General features: G+C 50.6%; 1 protein-coding gene across 3 annotated transcripts in view; it reads right to left on the bottom strand.

Moving 5' to 3' along the window:
- The window catches only part of RNF220 (ring finger protein 220), a 162,568-nt gene that overhangs the window by 65,930 nt on the left and 75,972 nt on the right, over positions 1-20,666 (bottom strand). For all 3 annotated transcript variants that reach the window (XM_048944356.1, XM_048944358.1, XM_048944357.1), the window contains one exon: positions 3,150-3,279. In XM_048944356.1, the coding sequence (XP_048800313.1) occupies positions 3,150-3,279 (130 nt within the window). The remainder of the gene's footprint in view (positions 1-3,149; positions 3,280-20,666) is intronic.

Raw genomic sequence — 20,666 nt, forward strand, 5'->3', positions numbered from 1 at the left:
ATCCCCCTGCCAAATACATTTTTAAAAGAGCACTGCATTTTCAAGAGCAGCGCATCAGGCTATTGAAAAAGAATTCACCCAAAGGCACATGTCCCAATCTTCCAGCGGTTGACTCAGCAACTGTAATATTTGTAAAGTGACTTTCTTAGCCTTTTGGAATCCCCAGTGGCCCTCCCACCTCAAACCCAAATCATAACCCCAAAGCTGCCTCTCTTCTTCACCTATAGGTGCTCGCATGAGGAATAAAACAGGTGGATGTGAATCAAGAAGACCTGCATCCAGGCTTCATGCACACGAGTATTCACATATTTGGGGTGATGTGTGCAGAGAGTTGCAGTCATTATTTCTTATTTTTTAGTTTGGTGTTACTTAGCTGCTCAGTTAGGGACCAATACCTCTGCTCTCCCCATTGCATGGATGCAGTGAGCAGAGCATCCCTCCCCTCACTGCATCCCTCCCACCACCACTTCCCTGCTGTGCTATGCTTGCGCTCCACCAAGGTGAGCCAGGAGGTAATTCCTCTTAGGAGGAGGAATACCAACAGTCTCGCTCCGCAAGAGTTAAACCCCATAAAACCGAGGCTTGTAGTTTTGTTTTCTTTCAATTTATACCCTTCACTTAAAGAATGGGGAGGGGGGGTAAAAGGAAGGAGGGGGAGAAAAAAGAAAGCCAGGTGACATATTCTAAGAGGGAGCACCGAAAACGTGTTAAGCACTTCAAAATCTCATATATTCAATCGGCCTCTGGCAAGACATCTGCCTAATGTTAGCGCTTAAATATCCTTTTCCATTTTACATGCATTCAAGTCTCATTTGAGCGAAATGAAACGGTATTATTAAAGGGAGATTTTGCACAAATGGCCTGAATTTGACATGTCAAGTTCAATGAGGCTGTTACATATGTAACACCGAGAAGGGCTCGGAGGCTGCCGCTCTTGAAACAGCGCCAGTGGCTCAGAAATGAAATTTGCATTCAGAGAGCCTGGCCGAGCCGTGCGGGGCTCAGCCGGGTGGTGCCCGCCGTGCTGCCCATGCCAAGGGCTGCCCCTGTGTCCCGGGGACAGCAAAAGCATTCCTGCAGCTTGGTGTGGAGCACCTCAGGTGGGTGGATGGGCAGCGCTTGGGTAGGTCTTCACTTCTCTCCTACTGCAGCTCCAGCCTGGAGGAATTCCCTTCCTTCTCTTCCACCATTGCTGGAGCTCCAGCATGTGCTCCAGCAATGCCCCTGAAACCCCCAAAATGGAGACAACAGTGCAAGGCAGCCCTCAAATTGCTTTCCTACCAGCCTTTTCCCTTTCCATCTGGCCCCAGGGCAGCCTTGCATCTTGCTTGCACCCAATGCAACCCAATGGCCATTCTGCCTTGGGGGATGCCAGTCTGTGCAGCATCCCTGGAGCTGTGAGTCCCCAGTGCTGCAGGCGCAGCAGGTAGGAGGGAATCTGCCTTCCTAACCCCTAGTGCTGGAAATTGATGATTTGGTTGCAAATCATTAAGGTTTATTAAAACTTAACAGCACGCACCACGATTGGCTACATCCTCTTTAAATCTAGAAAAAAAGGGTCCTTGGAAAGCAGCCCCTTGGTTCGCTTCTCCCCATCAGACTGATAAGTAACAGCTGCTCAGCCATTTCGGTAACGAGTCAGCATTGGCAGGGAGCGGCCAGGGCTGCCGGTGCCCGTCACGTTTATAGGCCTACATTTTATTTTTATGTTTATTGGGTTATTTGAGATCATTATTAGTTTCTCTCTCCTCTTGTTGATGTGTTCTTGCTCCCGGCGAGAGCTGGGGCAGCAGGAGAAGGGGCCACCTGAGGGATGGAGCCCAGCATCCCACCACCTTCATCCTGCCCATTGCTGCAGTGGGCAGCCTATCCCTGTGCTGAGTCACGGCCCGTAGCCTGGATTGAGCCTTATCTGTCACCAAGCGCAGAGTCGTTATTTAATAATTAATCAAGACCTCTGATTCTTTGCCACCGCCTGCATGGCCGAGCGGAGCGGGCGAGAGAAGCGAGGGCAAGCTGGGGAGAGCTGTCTTCTCTCTAACTGCTGCTGTTATTTAAACGAATAATGCCATTCTTTTTCATTTGTCAGCTGGCCCACAATGGCCCTTGTCACGCTTTATGATTTAGGGTTTCCTTTCCTTTCCCATTAAACGCCACCTTCCCATCACCGCCTCGCGCCAGCCGTCCTCCGTGCCTGGCTCGCGCTTTCAGTTTTGCTCTGATATTGGCCCAACTTCTTTGATGGGCTCCTCGGAGCGCTAATTGCTTCTGTTCATTTAAACCTGTTCAGTAATTTGCAGTGGCCCTTTATTAAGTTGGATGCGGCCCAAATGACGCCATAAATTACGCTCGCGAGGGGAGCGGGTGGCGCGGGGGATAAATGGGCTCTTCCCTGCCCCCTCTTTCCCTGTGTGGTGCCAGGATCCAACATGATGCCGCGTGGGTGCTCCCTCGGACCTCTCTGCTTCTCCCCCTTCTGAGCATTTCTGGCTTGCTGCAAGGCAGAGCCCAGCCAAGCTGGGGCAGGTTCCTCCACGCTCCCCATAGCCATGGGAAGCCCCCTGCCCTGGTGTGCACACACACATTGGTACAGGAGCCCTCCCTTCTCTCCTACCACCTGGTGACGTAACTCAGGTTTTCACTGGTGGTATGATTCCTTTCCTCACCTTTTAATGACCGGGGAATTAATTAATAATTGAAATAAACACGCTCTTTTCCAAGGCTGCTGAGTTTTATTAAGGCAGGGGCAGGGATCTGACAACCCTTGGCTGCAGCCATTTCCTAAATAACTGCTAGCAGTTAAAATGCAATTATTATTATTATTATTATTTTTAATAAAAGGAGGACTTGGCCATGCAGGGGAAAGCATCAGGAGCAGAAGGCAGCTCCCACCCTGCTCCATTGCAGGATGCACCCCAGATGTCACAGCACCCATGCAGCCAATATGGGGCCATGCTGCAAGTACCAGCTCTCGCTGTTTTTCTTTGCTTGCATGTCGTTTTCTCCTCTGCTATGGCTGGATGGGGCTCTGGGCAGCCTGATCTAGTGGCTGGCAATCCTGCCCGTGGCAGGGAGTTTGGAACAAGATGATCTTTAAGGTCTCTTCCAACCTAAGCCATTCTATGATTCTATGATCACAGGCTGCTTACCTGATGTTCAGCTGGGTGAGCTTCTCCAGCTCCTGCTCCATGTGCTCCTGCAGCTCTCCAGGGCGTAGGAGAACCTGGCAGATGGGGCAGATGGGAGCCTGGCTGTCAAACAATGTCGCTTTCTTTTTGCCTGTGGGGAAGGAAAAGAGGGGATAAAGCTTTAGCTCCTGTGCAGCCTCAGTCCTGGAGCAGTGGCCAAAAGCAGCATTTCCTGCTCCGAGCTCCATTTGGTTTGGGCACAGCTTTAGGGCAGATTTTATCATCCCTTCTGCTTCTAAGCAGCAGACACAGAGGGGACTGGCATGGTCTGGAATCCAGTTTTCTTCTGGAGTGCCCCCATTTCTCCCCAGTTCTCGTGCTCTTTCAGGCAGTTACTAGCTCTGTCCTGCAGATGGGCATGAGGGCATCCCGGTGACTTAGCAGGGGAAGGAACTAGCATTGAGAGTCGTGGTTAGTGGTCATAGTGGTGATGGTCAGCAGTTGGGCTAGGTGACCTTAGCAGTCTTTTCCTACCTTAATGACTCTGTGATTCTATGATTCTATGAGCAGTCCCATTTCTGGGCTGTTCCTCTGCAGCCTTGGCTTCCCCTGTTTCCAGAGCAGACAACGCAGCTCAGAGCCAAATGCCACAGCATTTCTCTCTGTTCTTAACTAATTTAGAAGAAGTATTTAAACTCTCTGTGATGTCCCTGAAGCTGGGGGTCAGGACCCCGAAGAGCAGAGCTGTTCGCCCCCAGATGCAGGCACGGCTGTCCCCTTCTTCATCCCCAACCACCACCCTCCTCGTCTCCAGCCCTGCCAGGTTTCCCCACTCCATAGCCAATTTCCTTCAGCTTGGAAACTTTATTACCTCCTCTGTAAGGAATATAGAGCGCTTATTTAACATAAAATAAAACTCGAAAGCAAACAATGAAGTTTCAATAAAAGGGGAAAGCTCAGGGGTGCCCGCACCCCTCTCCCAGCTGTATTAGCAACTCTGCTCATGAGAGGGCGTGCGGAGCCTGGCTCAGCTGTGGCAGAGGAACATGCTTTATAGCTGCCTGTTGTCATCCAACGCCACCCTCCTGCTGGATTATTTATTTATGTATTAGACATGGATCAAATTGGTTAAATCCGAGTGAGAGGCAGTAATGCACAATAAAGCAGCCAGCACTGGATGTGAGGGGCTACGTGCAGCGTGGCCTTCCAATCAGAAGCCAAAAGGTGCCATTTTATGGCTCCTAACGATGGCAGAGCCCAGTTAAATGAATCCCCATTAAAGGAATAGACCTTCTTGAAGTATAAAACATTGGTGTGAGCAGCTTTACTGGGGCCCTGCTGCTCTCTGTAAGTGCCTGGTGCAGGCATTTAACGAGAGGAAGAGTGTGAGATGAGTTGGAGTCACCTTGGCTCATCCTTGCCTTCCAGCAGGACATAGTGCACGTGCCTGGCAGAACCCTCTCCTTTGGCCTCCCTACAGAGGGAAACTGAGGCACGGAACAGAGCTCAGTGACATGGACCTTCCCCTGCCTCTCCAGCACCTCTGTCCATTGGGAGCTCTCCCACATGCAGGCCCAAGAGGAAAAGCCCAAGTTGGACTTGAGTTGCTCCCAAGGCACATCCCTTGGCTCTGCATCCCTAATGCCTGCTGGAGAAGGGAGGATGAAACATGCTGCTGTGCAGCTGGTGCATCTCCCTCTCTTCAATAATGCCCAGAAATCACCAAATCCAAACAAGCAGCTCCTGCTGACCCTTGCGGGAAAGGTCGGCATTTCAGTAATTCCACCTTCCTGCTGGAGCTTTTCCACTTTTGTGTAGCAGGGGCTGAAATAGCCCAGGAGCGTCCCCGACCACCTGCTATTTATAACCCCAGCTTCACAGCAAAACAATGGAACTGTCTGAGCCTCCTTCCCAAAATAAACAGGCAGCCTTTGAGTGGACGGGAAATCCTGCTGGATTCCCGCTGCGGTGTGTGCAGATGGATAGGGAAGTGGCTGCCCTCTGTCCTCCTACCCTGAATCCATACTCCCTGTCCCAGCCACCACCACAGGGCCCTCCCATCCTCCCCTACCACCCACAGTTTGCACTGGTGGGATGGGGATGCTCTTAGAGGTTGACCTGCAGGTGTCTGTGGTATTCTCTCGCGTGATTGCTGTGAGATGGTGGACAGTCCTGGAGCACAGTGGCAGCGGTAGGAGGCGCCTTGGATAGGGATGTGCAGCCAGGATTCCACTTGGGAACCTGCTGCTGGACTCCTGCTTACTGTTTAAGGATCTTTGGTGGGCAAGTGTTCCTAAGCAGATGATTTCAGATTTCAACATCTGGGGTAACTGGGGGGGGGATCTCAGACTATAGGAAGGATCTTCACTGCATTCCACTACAGGAGAAATAAGCATCAATGGCCTTCTCTACCACCTACACAAATGATATTGCAATGGCTCTGTGTCATGTCAGCTGTCACCCTGCATCTGCTTGGTGTTGTGATAGCAAGGCAAGGTCCTTTGACTCCAGCAAGTGTGGGAGGCTGGAGCTCAGGCTACAGGAAAGGCTTCAAGAGGGGCAGGAGATCTGGGCTCTGGCCATGCAGCCAAGACCCTGACACACAGCCTGCCACATTCGTGCTTAAAGTGGGAGACAGAGGAGCCCCGGCTCCTGGCCCAAGGGTTGACAGCCGCACTTTAGCAGGCGCTAGGCTAAGTAACAGTGACAGCAGAGGGGAGGGGATGGCTCCATGCCAGCAGGACACCTACACAACCCATCTCAGCTCTGCCCCATGGCCCCACACTCGCTCATGCTGCCCATCCCATGGCACCCTGCTCCATGCTGGTGGTGCTGGGTGGTGGAATGGCAATCTGGAGTGTTCAGGTTTCAGTTGTCAGTGCAGAGACAGAGGGAGATGTGAACACTCCGTGCATCACTCTCTGGTGCTGGGCATCCTGATATTCAGGAACAGCCAAGGACACTGTGTTGTGCATGCAGCTGGACCAGAGGGCATCTGACCATGGTGAAATGAAAGATGCAGGCCCCAAGCTGCCTGCTCCAGCAGCAAGTGCTCCCTGCCCTGCCCTGTGCCAAGACTTCTCCTGGGAGACCCTGAATGGCTCTTTTCAGGCTTCTCTTTTTGGCAGCTGTGTTTTTGTTTTCCTGCCCCTCTCCCTCCCCACCGCTCTCTGGTTCCACATGTTTACCCTCCCCGGCTCTGCTGCACTCCCCCCGCCAAGCCCCTGCTTGCCAGTGTCAGAGAGATGAAAAGGCAGATCTGCAGCTCCTGCTGCTTGCACAGTCTCCTGGGCTCCGTGGAAATGTTGAAATCCAAGTGTTGAAACCAAATATTTCCTGCTCCTAAAGCCGAACGCCTGACGTGCAGACGCACCCCTGCGTGGAGGAATTTCTGCATGGGTTCCGTCAGAGGGCATCTGTGTGTGAATGGCTCCCAGCCTTGGCAGAGGACAAACAGACCCTAGATCAGGAGACGCTCATGGGGACGCACTTGCTGTTGAGGATATGCTTTGTCTTCCACTAAGGCCCTTCCCTAGGCCACCTGCCTACGTCCCAGAGCATCTTCTCACTGCCCTGTCCTTCCTCATGGGCATCTAAAACTTTCCCATTTCCTGCCTTGCCCCCAGGAGCATCAGACCTGTCCTCCCAACTCTTCATTTCCCAATATCTCAGACTGTTTTCCACTTGTCTGAGTCCACAGCTCTTCTTCCTTGGAGACGCCTCTCTCCATTTCATCCTCCCATTTTCTCTCTCCCTCTTAACCACTCCATCATTTAACACCCATCACAGCTGGTTGATCTGAAACCCTCCTGAATAGCAATGACCCCGCGCTGGGGCCCCGCACACTGCTCTGGGGCCATGTAGGAGCCAGGTGGGTGGTAATGGAAGTGCTGACACAGGCTTCTTGACAGCCCCACTGCTATAATAATCCCTCCTGGCTCCCCCTCTGCTCAGCTTCCATGGCGATTATTTTCCATTCCATGATGGGCCGGCTGTTATTTGTGTACTGATAGCACATATCTCGTGTGACAAGCTTCCTTTCCTTCCAGCTCAAAAAACAATAATTCAAAGAAAGCCCCATATTAGCTTGGAAATAGCCAAAAGCCTGCTCCTCTCCAGCGAGCCTGCATGGCATCCGATGGCATGACAGCAAGTGGCGGTGAAGGGGAAGATGACAGCAGTGGTGATGAAGGTGGGGGTGGATTGGGTCAGCAAAGAGCACCGGTGACAGCAACAGAGTGGCTTTGGGAGGAAAAATGACTTGGTCATATAGGGAGGGAGCATGGGGAGAACTGCGCATCTCCTTGCCACACAGGAGTCACCTCTCTGAGCCATACCAGGTACCTGGGTTTTTTGGACAGCACATGGCATGGGACCATTCCTGCTATGAACTCCAGAGAGAAGGACAGGGGTTTGTGTGGAGGAGATAGGAGAACACAGATGGACAGAGAGACCCCATGAGCAAACGGGGTGCAGCACAGAGCCAAACAGCCCCTGAAGGGTCCCTGGTAAGGGGCTGGGCAGCCGAGCAGCTTAGCAAATACACCTGCTTCTCCCGAGGCTAAGCAAAAATCTAAGGCAGGATCCAAGGCTGAAAACTTGCTGAAATATTGATTTCCTTCTGAAGAAAAGAGAGGCTCTTGCAGCTGTGAGCTGGACACTGCAACGCTGCACAGCGCTGCTGCCAGACACCTGGTGGGAGCTGTTCCATGTGACACCGCAGGGATGGCCCTTGGAAGGGAGGCACAGTCCTGTCCTCGTGGGCACCGTGCTTCTGGGGGGCTCCTGGGGACATCCCCAGAATCCCAGGATTCCACCCCAAAAGCCACCTCCCCCCTGGATGCTCGTCTGCTGGGAACGTGGCTGCCCACCGCGGGATGGAGAAAGATGGATGGAGCCGGGCAATAATTTAAGAAACTGAGTGAGTCTGTACATCCAATCACTTTACAAATCAGGGGAAAAGGAGAGAGGAGGAAAGGAAGGAGGGGGGGGAGAAGTGAAAAGGCCGTGCAGGGAAATGCATCACAATTACTGTCTCAGCTCTAATGAGGAGCCTGTCATGAGGCTGTCATCCTGCGGAAAGCCACCTACTCAGAAAGATTCAATAAAAAAGTAGCAGAGAGATAAAAAAGAGATATATTTCAGCCCTTGCTAATATTCTTTTCATTTGTCCCAGCACAAAATAAGATACTGCACTTAACCGGCTCGGTTAAAATGAAAAGCGGGGGGGGGGGCGGGAAGGGAGCAGCATTGATCAATACCACTAAAAGCCGGGAGACACGGTGATGGAGTGCAATTTTTTTGTCTGTGCTGAAGCATAGCAGAGGCCCGGGCGGGGTAATTTATGATTCACACGCATGCTGGCTAACTAGAGGCTGACAAGACAATGAATCCTCGATGAGAGGAGCGCAGGCCACCTCGAGCTGGGAAGGGAGATTGTGACAGGGACTCGGGAGGGTGAGAGGAAGAGGAGGGCTGGGGACAGCCCCGTTACTCTGGAGATGGATGGAATGAGGGCAACAGGGAGCAGTAGCAGAGAGTCGGTCTCTTCTGCACACCGGAAATCCTGACGGGTGATGCCATCCCTGGTGGCAGGCTGGTGACATCCTGCCATGCTGGCCATTTGGTACAAGGGGCACTTGTTGTCCCTCAAACACTGAGCTGGGGTGGCTGCTGGTTTGGTGGGATGAGGTGAAGAGGAAGAGGTGTTCCACTGCATTGCTAAAGTGTGCCTCAATAATCCGTGCTTCACAGTGGTTCTCAGGATGGAAAGACCTGGAGCAAAGAGCTGTCTTCTGCTGACGAAAAGTGATGGTGGGAAACGGAAAAGGTGGGAGTTTTGCAGGGACATCCCAGTGTACGGCTGGGAGCTCACAGATGATCTGAGAAGTGCTATCCAAGGCAGTGTTTAGGGTCTGCTCCATGCCCTGATTGCTTCCGATGTACCAAAATCAGAGCACAGCCATGAGCAGGAGCACCTCTGTGTCCTTGTTGAAGGAGCTGGGAGCACCCCTGGGGACAGCAGCAATCTGCAAGTGGGACCCTCACTGTTGGCAGTGACAGAGGAGCCCTGGGACAGCCCCAGCCTCTTGGTGACATGCAGCACCTAGCTCAGTTATACCCGCAGCACATGCAGCTCCCATGCCCTTGGCTTGGAGGGCAGCCAGTTGGTTGGGAATGCGCCAATATGCCCGCAATTTGAAGAGACAACGATGGGGCAGAGATTTTCCCTGCCTCCCACCCACTCCCTCCCCCCAGCTTGCAGCTCCTCTCCTCCCTCGGGGGTGTGTGGGGCACACATCGAAAACACAGATATTGAACTGTCAAAACTATTTCCTACAAGAAAATAGATTCATCAGCTTGCAGCACGCAGGGTCATTGCCACATTTTCCCCTCGCGCCAGCACCTGCACATGCCGGCGCATACCCAATGCCTCTTCGCAGCACCGGCACTTTAGCTTGTAGCTCAGGGCCCTTAAGTGACTTTGAGAAATGGATAATCGATTATAATTCCACGGGCCTCTCTGCAGATTTATCCGGAGAATGTATAAAAGCCAGGGCTTGGGAGAAGCGGGTCCTTCTGGCCAACATGTCAATTGCCTGCACTCTCCGTGCCCGGCTCGGAAAATCGCATCCCAAGCACGACTCTGTTTAATCCATCAGTACACAATCAATGCACTCTGTAATCAACTCTTGATCACTTAATTTTACACATGTTGGCTGAATCCCTTTGTTTAATCACTAGATCAGGCCACCTTGTTGTGCAGCCCCCTCCTGGCTCAGCCCTCCCCACCGGCACTGCTGCCCTAAGCCCTCCATTCACCTTGAGCAAGAGCCTGGTGAGTAGAGAGAGGCACTGGAGGAGGGAGGATGCAAATGGAGAGAGCAGGAAAAAAGCTCCAGAGAGAAAGGAAATGTTTTCCCTCTGTCATCCTAGAGCTTGTCCCACCCATACAAAGAACACTGCCACTGGGATTTGGAGAAGAGCCGCATGTCCTGGCTACAAGGGGACGGCACCCACCACATGACTCCCATCCATATCCCCAGCACCCTCCCACCCCATCATTATTTTGACTGTTTGAGCAGCTGAGGCCATTATCAGCAGTGCTTCTTGATCTTTCCCTCCCAGAGGCATCCTTGGGAACATCGCTTCCATCTCACTGGGGTTCATCTTCCTTTTTATGGCAAGAGCACGACCCTAGGGTTGCAGATGCTTGCGAGGTGGCTTGCTGGCGTTTTAGTGTGATTTGTGTCACCCGCCCGATGCCACCTCACCCTTGGCACTGGGGTCGGCATCCAGGGGATGCTCATAGGTGGAGATGTCTAATGGCATGACATTGAAATGCATTGGGGTTTCACATGCATTCATCTCACCCTTCTGCCGAATAACCCTTTCCAGGAAGAGTTTGTCGTGTTTTAACTGTTTGCTGAGAACCTGAGGGCTCAGAGATCAGGAAAACACCGTTCTAATGCCACACATTGCACTCGCCGTACCTGAGCACATCATCCCTAATCCACAGCTCTAAAGAGGCTTTGATGCTGCCTCTAATTTGGCACGTGGAGCGGCCGCTGCTCACGCTTGCTTGCAGGAATAAATGATGGGATACGCTTGAACAAGAGGGATCTGTGAGCGCAATTGCCAGGGGAGCGTGCAAATGTTGTCTTTGCACAGGAAATGTGCACCAAGCCGCGTGCTGACACTGAGAGGCCGGGTGTAGGACAAAGCCGGCGCATATGTTTAAAGAGAATTCCAGTTGCTATCCTATAGCAAATAGTCTTCAAAGAGCCCCTGGAGCTCTCAGCTTCTCAGCGTGGAAAGGGGAGTTTGTACAAGATGAAACACAAATAAATAGTTTACCATACAAAAGATATCCCAGGCAAAGAGTGAGATGCAAGTTTTTAGATCTCACATTAGCCAGCTGTGGTTTTATTGGTCCCCAAGTAAAAGCTGTAAATAAAACACAAACCTAACCTGCATATTGTCAAACTGCATTTAAAAAAAAACAGCACTTAATGGCACTTGAGAGCATCAAGGGTTGAAATAGTGCACAGTGCATCACAAGACAGCTCACGGAGCTGTGAGTGAAGTGGGAATACCAGAGCTGGGCAAGTGGACCAAAGAGGCAGGGGTCAGTGGGAAACCAGAGCATCTTCTCCTTTCCTTTCTGTGCCAAGCTCTGTCCAACCTCTGCAGCTCTCAGGTCTTTAAACCTTGAATTATGATGACAAGTGGACACCAAAACCACCCATCTGGCTCTGGGCTCCTTGAGATTCCCAGAATTCTGTCCCCTTCCAATGAACAAGTCAGTCTGTCCTCTGAGCTCTTGTCCATAGGATCAAGGTTCCATCACACCACAGCTCTTCCCCACTGTCACCCACGTGCCAACGCAGGCAGTGGTACTGTCACATCCCTTCTACTATTTTCAGGTGGAGGGAAGGAAATAAGGAGAAAAAACGAAAACAACAACAACAAAAAACAACTTGCCAAGGACTAATTAATATTTAATTTACTGCAAAATGTACTTATTATTCCCAAGTAATTGGCCGCCTGCACAGCTGTGGCCACTAATGAATAGAGGGGGAACAAGATGCGGGGCTGGAGGCCGGGGGGAGCACAGGGGTGGTGTTGTCTTTGATCAGACTGAACCGCTGCCTTTAATGTGCATAATAAGAAAACTTAAACAGCTTTGGTGTTGTTTTTTTTTAAGATCTAAAAACAGCCATGATGCTACTAATGGATCGCGCTTAGCTTATTGCACTGTAATCGCCCTATTATCGCTGCAACTTTAACGAGGGGAAAAAAGGACTTTGGAAGATGGCATTTGCAAATAGGTTGTTGAATAACATTGCTGCTAAACACGGAAAACAGGCGAGCCCAGTTATTGCAATTCCTTGCATAGACTGTCAATGCCCGACTAAGGCACCTACCATTCCCATCTCTATTGCTCCTTTTTGCTCTGTGATTGAACTATTGGCTCATTTAACTCTGAGGAGGGAAAATATTTTTTTTAGTTGCTAATAGAAGTGGCCCAATGTGGATTTCAGCTCAGCTTATCCTGCAGAGGGAGTTAATTTCACCCCAGTGTTCAGTGCTTAAGTGGGATTGAAGTGGCGTGTGAGCCTTGTGCCGACCCTTCTGCATGAGGTGACATTCACACTGAGAGTGTCCCCTCCCTGGGGAGTGGTGCACAGTGTGAGGCTGGGAAATGGCATTTCCCACATGCAGGGGATGGGGCTGTCATGGGAAAATGTCCCTTGGCCACGGGTGGGGACCTACCCCCATTGGTTTCATGGTGGTCACTGTAGCCATCCCATTTCCCCATGCTGCCTCAAGCATTCCACTGCTCTTCCCGCTCCCCGACCCTCATTCACTGCTCAGCAGTGGATGTTTTTGATGGCCCCAACACCTCAGGCTGTGATCCCATCTTATTTGGGTACATGGACGGTGTGCCGGCCAGCCCAGACTTTGGCACCACCGCGCCTCACCGCATCCAAGCCCGGAGACGTGTTGGCATGCTGCCGGCCCCTGACTAAAGCAAACAGCCAGCCAGACGTGTCCTGGGGGCAAAGACAACACCATGCAGGGACACCGAGAGGTGAGAGCAGCCCAGGGAAGGGTCAGGGGTGGAGAGCAGTGGTGGCGTCTCCTCCAGAACAGCCCTGAGCCTCCTCTCCCGTCCTCCCCAAATAAAAACCCGGCCTAAGCCCAAGCAAAATAAATAAATAAATAAATAAAGTCAAAATACGCCACCCCAGGGAATTTAAAACTCTGACCAAATAGGCACTATTGATGTAGAAATATAAACGCGGCGGTGGCTCCGTGGGCCCTAAAGCTGAGCTGCAAAGTGGATTGTTGGGTTCGATTTGTCAAACTCAGAGGCTGGCAAGTTTGGGCAGCTCTGCCGATGGTGTTTTATGGAACCTTTCAGGAACCCTCAATAAAAAATGTATTAGATTAGTAATTTGAGTCCCAAATGACCAATTTGAAATGATTGCTTTCTTATGATTTTTCTGAAAGTGCCTGTTTCGTGAGAAATTGCTTGAAAAATCAGAGGGAGTTTGTAGAGACAATTGTAACAGCACACACGAGGGCTGGTTGCAGTGGGTTAGGGGAACACTCATTTAACGAGGAAGGAAAAAGCTCTATTTTTTGCATCTTTCCTCCTTCCTTGGCTTCAGTATTACCATAAGAAGGGCTGATGGTGAAATACTTGGGAAGGAAGGGAGGTTCGATGCCAAAATGACCTCCTGAGGTCCCTTTCAAACTCAATTATCTTGTGGCTCCTCAACTTTCTGATCGTCTCCCTCGCTGCCTTCTGGTTTCTGCACTTTGAGGGCTTTGCTCACAGCACACATCAGCTCTCTGCCCTGCCTGCAGGCGTGAAGCATGCCGTTCCTATTTATTTAAACGAAAGCCAAGATTCTTATATCACTGCTTGACTGCAGAGGCTGAAACTTTAGGAGAAAAAACCCTGAGAGCCTTGTGATAAACTTGTGAAAATTGGCAGTGCTGAGAGCGAACCACCCTGGAATACCGCTACCTGGAAGGCATTAAGGAATTACAGAGTGCAGCCTAATGGGGAGCGCTCATGTGGGCCGGGCTGCTTGGGAAAGACAAAGAGTTTGCAGAAGAATGAGTAGCAGAACCCATCAGCTGGATCGCTAACCAAAAAATCCTGAGATGACTGAAATATCTGTACCCTGATCCCCTTTAATTGCTCCTGTTTAAACAGGCCATTCTTTAAGACGGGAAAATACAAAGTCAGTAGGGTTTGCGTAAATGGCAATTTGCAAAAAGGATAAGGTGACACTTCTGACATGAACACTGAACAAAAAATTAATATTTTGTCTCTTTAATAAATGGGTATTTGCAGGAGAGAATCCATTATAAAAGGAGAGCTAGTGCGAGGTTCTTCAAGCTGTTTCCATCAATTGCTATAAGATTTATATGTAAATATGTTAATGGTACTATTAATAATTTAATGGGGGCATGGCAAGCTGTGTTTACATAATAAATATGATTAAGTGTTTCCCTCGAATGAAGTTGCAGGAGTGTCACACTACCCCAGGTTATTACCAACGAGGCTTTGCTGTGCTCACCCCAGCGCTGGCAGGAAGCGCGATGCTGCGCTCCCTTCGTTGTGCCAAAAAGCTCCCACTGTTGCTGCAGAGCGAGCAGCAGAGATTTGCTGACGTGCACGGGTGATGCTTCCCCCAATTTTATTTCTTACAAGGGCGGATGAACGCCCTCCACTTGAATGAAATCGTTCAAGATTTACTTGAGTGTAATTGAGAATAAAATCTGGTCGGAGATAATTAAGTTGCTGAATATGCTTACCGCTCCTTAAATCCACTGCTCACAGAGCAGGACTGGGAGAATAACAGTTGGTAGGAATAGAGCAATTTATGGGCAAAGCAGGCAGGCTGCTCCACTGGGCGCCAAGACCCCATGGCATGCTGCTCTATGGCTTTGTCCACCTGGGGCTGTGGGATCCTGCCCACACCCGAGCTGGAGGGAGCTATGAGGAAGAAAAAGCCATGGATTTCATAGAGTTGGTAGTAAAACCTCCCAGGGCTGCAGTGCTGGTTGGCACCCCTTTGTCTCTCCTTGTCCCCAAACTGTCTTGCCTACTGACAGCAAAAGGCTCTAGTGTGGGATGAAAGGGGTTAAATTAACTGCAGTGCAAGGCCAATCGCACTGAGGTGTCAAACTATAATTTTATATTAGGGCCTGTAATAGTTACTAGAGTTTTACTACAATAACTACATGTCCAAGCAGAGTTTAATGAGAAAATCTATAGTTTTGCTATGGTATTTTCTCTTAGTTTGCATAATTCCCTGAATGCAACCCAGTAAAGCTTTTGACCCGAGATAATAAAAAGGTGATAAAAATGGGCTGTAAAACCCAGCATATACATACATACATACATATATATATTAAACAGCCACCACAAAATTATGGGTAATTTCCACAAGATGAGATGAAACAACAAAACCTCATTGGACACACCACCCCATGCACTGCAGATGGCATCCGCATGGACGTCTCTTATGCCAACAGAGCCTTCCCCATGGAGGATATGGGGCTGAGACCCCAGGGTCCTGCTCCCATGTTCTGACCATGTTTAACCCAAGAGCTAAAGTGGGCTTTAGTGTACGGACCCAGCACTCTTCATGCAGGGAAGGAGAAAGATCCTTAGTTGCAAGGCATGAGGGAAGGACACATGAAATCATCCCCCCCTCTCCGCATTTCCTTCTCTGCCCTGCAGCTGCTCACAAGGATCTTTTTGGATTGTAAATGCAGCTGTAACTTTCACTATAAAACTCAACCTCTTCTCTCTGCTTGAGCCATCCAGGAGGGCACAGTGTGGTGCTTGGGGCTGAGCCTTAAGGGACTTCCATGGCTACCAATGGGAACTGTGGATGAGCTGCGTGTGGATGGATCTCCCCAAGACACAGTGCTATGTGTCCCTGCTCACTGTGATTGGTCCAGATGACCTTGGTCACTTCCAACTGAAACCATTCTATGATTCTATGATTCTATTCATTCTGTGGTTCTGTCCTTTCGGTGATTCTGTGAGTCTATGATTCTATGATTCTCTGGCTTTCAGGTGAGGAGGAAAAGTTCCTCATGAAGCCCCAATCCCAAGGAGCCAAGCAATGTTGGGACACCATTGAGAGTGTCAAGTGTGCATGGAGATTTCGGTGTGCAACAGCAGTTTTGCTTTGGATTCTGCATTACCATGAGGATGAGATGCTCTGCCCATCCTCACCTGGAGCTGTGGCCCACGGTGAGCCAGGCACTGGGCACGGTCCCATGGTTCCCCCGTCCCCCCGATGAGCTCCCAGCTTTCTGTCACCCTGCCAGCTCCAGGCTGTCCCTCTCCCGTTCCCCCATCAATCACCCACAACGGGGATGATGTGTTAATGTTTTTCCTATAGACAGACACATTATGTTTCCACACTGCCTCTGCACACGCCGTGTTTACGCCCCTTCTCCCTCCGGGGAGTAAATCAAGCAAATTGATGCGAGCCATGATTAATTGTGTATCTCGGACCAATCTTTTACCGAGTCCCTCACACGGGCAGGTTGGTCCCCCCCTCTTCCTCCCCGACAAACCGGGGAAAGGAGCCTGTGCTCGGCTCGCTCCCTCTCGTGCAGTTTGACGGATAGACCCTGCCCGGGACGCGGCGAGATAAATTTGAAAGGCCTGCGCCGGGCTGTCAGCGTTAAAGATGATGAATGTGGGAGGTGAGGCGGGAGGGACCCGCCGAGCTCGGCGTAATGGATAGGGCTCCTCGGGAATGGATGCTCGGCCGGTGATTCCGCGTTAATCTCAGGGCTCTGCCGAGGTGCTGCCGACTGATAACAAGGAAATAGGAATGACAACAATTTTTAGCTGAGAGATTCTTCACAAAAATGCCAGCACGCTGGAGGTCTGACAGGCCCTGATTGAACAGGAGTGGGGCGGGGGGGCCGCCAACACCTCTCTGCTAACATGCAAAAGATGGATCATTTCATTCCCCCGCCTGACCATCTACATTTATTATCATTTCCCTTAATTCTGCCTCGCTTAGATACCTGTCAGCACCACTTCCCTCCCCAGGGCCGGCTGACGGGCGTGGGATGCAGGGGCACCAACACTGTTGGTGTTGGAGACCGCCAGCCTGGGCAGACAGACAGGCAGATGGCTGGGACAGACTGCCGCCGCATGGCATGGCACTGGAGGTTGAAGCGGCCATGCGATGGGGGGAACTGGAGCTGTCCTCAGCACCACACCCAGCATGGCCTCCAGACCCCTCGGATGCGTCCCCAGGCCCCCGTCCCATCCCACAGCCCCTCTGCCCCTTCCTGCTGCAGACAGCACCGTTCTCTAATGACCCCAATCATACAACTATTTGCTGGCCACACATAAACGCTTCCACTCCACCCCCTCCTCACCCCTGACTGCCACCGCCGTATTAAAAAGCAACCCGCTGCTGGGAATACATTAGTGACTCGCAGCAGATCCTTCTTTGCAAGGATAATTACAAAAAATAGAGGGACAATAACTATTAATATTTTATTGCAGTATTTAATGAGCTAAAGCAAATCGCCTTGCACTCCACTGGAACGACATGCTTTGTCATTCTTACGTTCCTTCCATCATTCTCCCCCGCTCCCCATCTGAGAAGCCCTCCCTGCTTTCACGTCCTGCTCACTCATTGCAATTTATATTTCTTCTAAGCTGCCTTTCTCCATCTCGAAAACGACCTTGCTGGGTCTTGTCCCACAGCTTTGCTGTTGGAATGACTCCTGTGGAAGGATCGAGCCTTTCTCTTAGTAGAGCTACTTCTCACCTTAGATCTTTGCTGTCTCCTCATGGGGAAGCTGAGGCTTTCTTCCCTCAGGCAGACATCGATGTATCAACATCTGCTTTGTATTTCCCTAAATTACTCACTTCCTGCTTTTTGATTAATTTTCTGATACAGGGGAAATACCATGCAAGTAGTTGCATGGCTTTCTACATATCTGAACTCATGGCAGTGACAGGTATATCGTCAGACCTGATGATCTTAGTTGCTTTTCCCAACCATAATGATTTCATGATTCTATGAATTTTGGATCATTTCATCTCTCATCATGGTCAGACATCCTTCCCTATCCACTGCAGCAAGGTGCCACAGAGCTAGAGAGGGCACCACACCAGGGCTTGCAGAGCTGTGCCTCCCTCAGCATGAACAGTGGGTGTTGTAGATGTGCACCCAGTGGACTTGGCTGCACGCATGCTGGAGTCAGTCAGCCTTCAAGAATGCAAGTGGCCTTTAAAGAATCCAATCCAAACAGGCTTGAAATGAGATGATTTCATCTTAAAAGGATATTGTGAGGTAAAATAGAAGTTGAAGATATTACTGGCATGGTGACCTTTACCCGTGAAAGCAAGAGTAACAGTATCTTTCTCTGAAAAATTCCAAAAATATCACAGGGATACACCCTTACGTGTAAGTAGATGTGTAATGCTCGCATTCCCCAGCAGCATCCACCCAAACCACTCATGATTGGCTCCGACTGAGCATTAAAAGAGGGATGAAGCTGAGCAGCATCACCGTCCAAAGGGAGCAAAACATGGGAAGCAGCAGCATCACTGCTAACACTGCACTGAAACTGCACCGGTGGGTCTCCATCATGCCAACACCATCCAGAAAACGGGCCAGGAGGGCTCAGGCTGCTTCCTGCCTCCTTATGCCCCAGGGCAGGGATATGGAATGCAGGCGGCAGCGTCCTCGTGCTCCAGGAATAAATAACGCTGCCCCAGCCTCCGCGCGCCGAGCGGAGATTTAATGTGCTGACAGCCCGCATTTTTTACCTTTAGTCAATATAAGAAAGGCCCCAAGACTATGATTCCCAACATCTGGATTCCATCAATATGTGATCTGTCATGATGTATCGGCATCCCCCCCTCTCTCCAGATTGAGCAATGCGGCTGGTTTTATTAATACGTCAAATACATTATCCGTGTAATACACTTGTCTGCCTCTGCCCTCCCGCTGCTCCTGCACAGCAGATTTGAATGTATGATGAATCAGTTTGCATTACACGTCTGTACGTCATAATTTGTCAGGATTAATAGAACTGTGTGGGTGGGTGGGGAGCCGGAGGGAGAGCGTCATGTGTGTTTAGTGCGGAGATGTCTGTATCACTTATTTATCTCTGCTCAGGCCTCTTGGTTCCCGGAAAACAGCAAGCACAGCACGTCTGGGAATTGCTGGGCAGCTGGACCACTGTTACGCACAGCCCTGCTAAGGGTGGCTGCAGGGATAAGGGGAAGGACGCGGTGTTGCGATGCGGTACTGGGATGCAGTTCTTGGGATTTGATACTGGGATGCACTAGTGGGATGCAGTAGCAGTACATGGAACAGGCTGCCCCGGGGAGATGGTGGGGTCACGGTCCCTGGAGGTATCCAAGAACTGTGGAGATGCGGCACTGAGGGACGTGGTCAGTGGGCATGGTGGGGATGAGTTGGGGCTGGACTGGGTGAGCTTAGAGATCTTTTCTAATCTTCATGATTCTATGACACAGGGGATGCTCTGGTACCTCTGGGCTTTCCCATCCACATGGACAGGTCCATGCCTGCTGTGGCCAGCATCACAACAGACACAGCATTTCCTCCTGGCTCTGCTGGAGCATTGGTACCCTGCTCTGAAGCAAGGCTCTTTGCCTCAGCTTCCCTGCATGTATCACTAACCTGTGCCCTGAATGCTGACCCCTGCATGATGTGTAGAAAGCCATTTATTTGCTTTTTGAAAATGGACTAATGCACTGATGGGGAGGAGACGCAGGGGTCTGTTTGTAACCATGACTGTACACAGAGGCATTGGTGCCAGGAAGAGAAAGGAAGAGACCAGAGCCATGCTCCTACCCCAAAACTGGGGGCTTATCACGGCCCTGTGGCCACTTCCCCTCAGCACACAGAGATCTGTTTGTATCTCTGCAGCTGGACTTTGCTTTGCCCCTGTAAAACACCCATTCCAGCTATAAATGTTATTTACAGTACGTTACAAAGGATTTAGTGAGACCCATAAAGACCACAGAACAGAATGAATAGCGCCGTTGCTCTCCAGCAACTCCTGCATGCTGGTTCCACCTACTGCCATTCACCTGCGCCCAGAGCCATGGGGCACAGCCTGGTAGCACTGCCACAAAGGGGATGGGAAAAGCAGCCTGCAGCAGGCACGCAGCATCCCTGTTGTGCTCTGTATCATCATCCCATGTGGGCTAGAGTGAAGACCAGCGACATTAATGGTGCTATCATTGCTTGGCTTGCAACAAAGCCCATCCACATGGATGTCACTGTCCCTAAGCAGGGATGCAGCAGGTCCATCCCCTGCTACCCAGGAGGACATGACATCACAGTCCCTTAATGGGCAGCAGCTCCGGTGCTTTCATAACAGCTCCCAGAAACAATTGCACATTTACAACCAAGCGAGCGCGCTTGGCACGCTGAGCTCGTTCCCCTTCCAAGGCTTAATTTGATTTTGACATATTGGCTTGAGATTAAAGGGCTCTCGTAAAAAAAAAAAAAAAAGAAAAAGAAAAAAAAAGAAAAAAAACACCAAAAAACCCAAACACACGCATGCATCTAGCCCCCCCACTGCCCCTTTTTCAGGGCTCAAGCAAAAGTGCTAACATTGTAATATTTTAAGTAGAGAAAATCCAAGTGTGCTTTACCCCCCGCTGGCTCTTATGCTGGGCTTATAAAAATTAAGTGGAAACCTACACAGCTGTAGGCTATAAATCCTTTGTCGCTAAGGCAGCCAGGCCTGGTACCTGCCTTCAAAAAGAAAAAGTGAAAGGCAAAGCCCTGAAGCTAGGGATGTGCGGGGCTGTTGGGTGGGAACAGCCACTGCATGTTGGGGATGTCCCCAATGGCGATCCAAAGCCATGGAGTGGGGACAGCGCCCAGCAGGGAGGAGATGGGAAGGGGATGGAGCATAGGAGAGCACAGCCAGGCAGTAAGAGCCCTCTCGGCTGAAGATCAATTAGCATCAATTACTGAC

The sequence above is a fragment of the Lagopus muta genome, chromosome 5 (genome assembly GCF_023343835.1).
Source record: "Lagopus muta isolate bLagMut1 chromosome 5, bLagMut1 primary, whole genome shotgun sequence".
NCBI lineage: Eukaryota > Metazoa > Chordata > Aves > Galliformes > Phasianidae > Lagopus > Lagopus muta.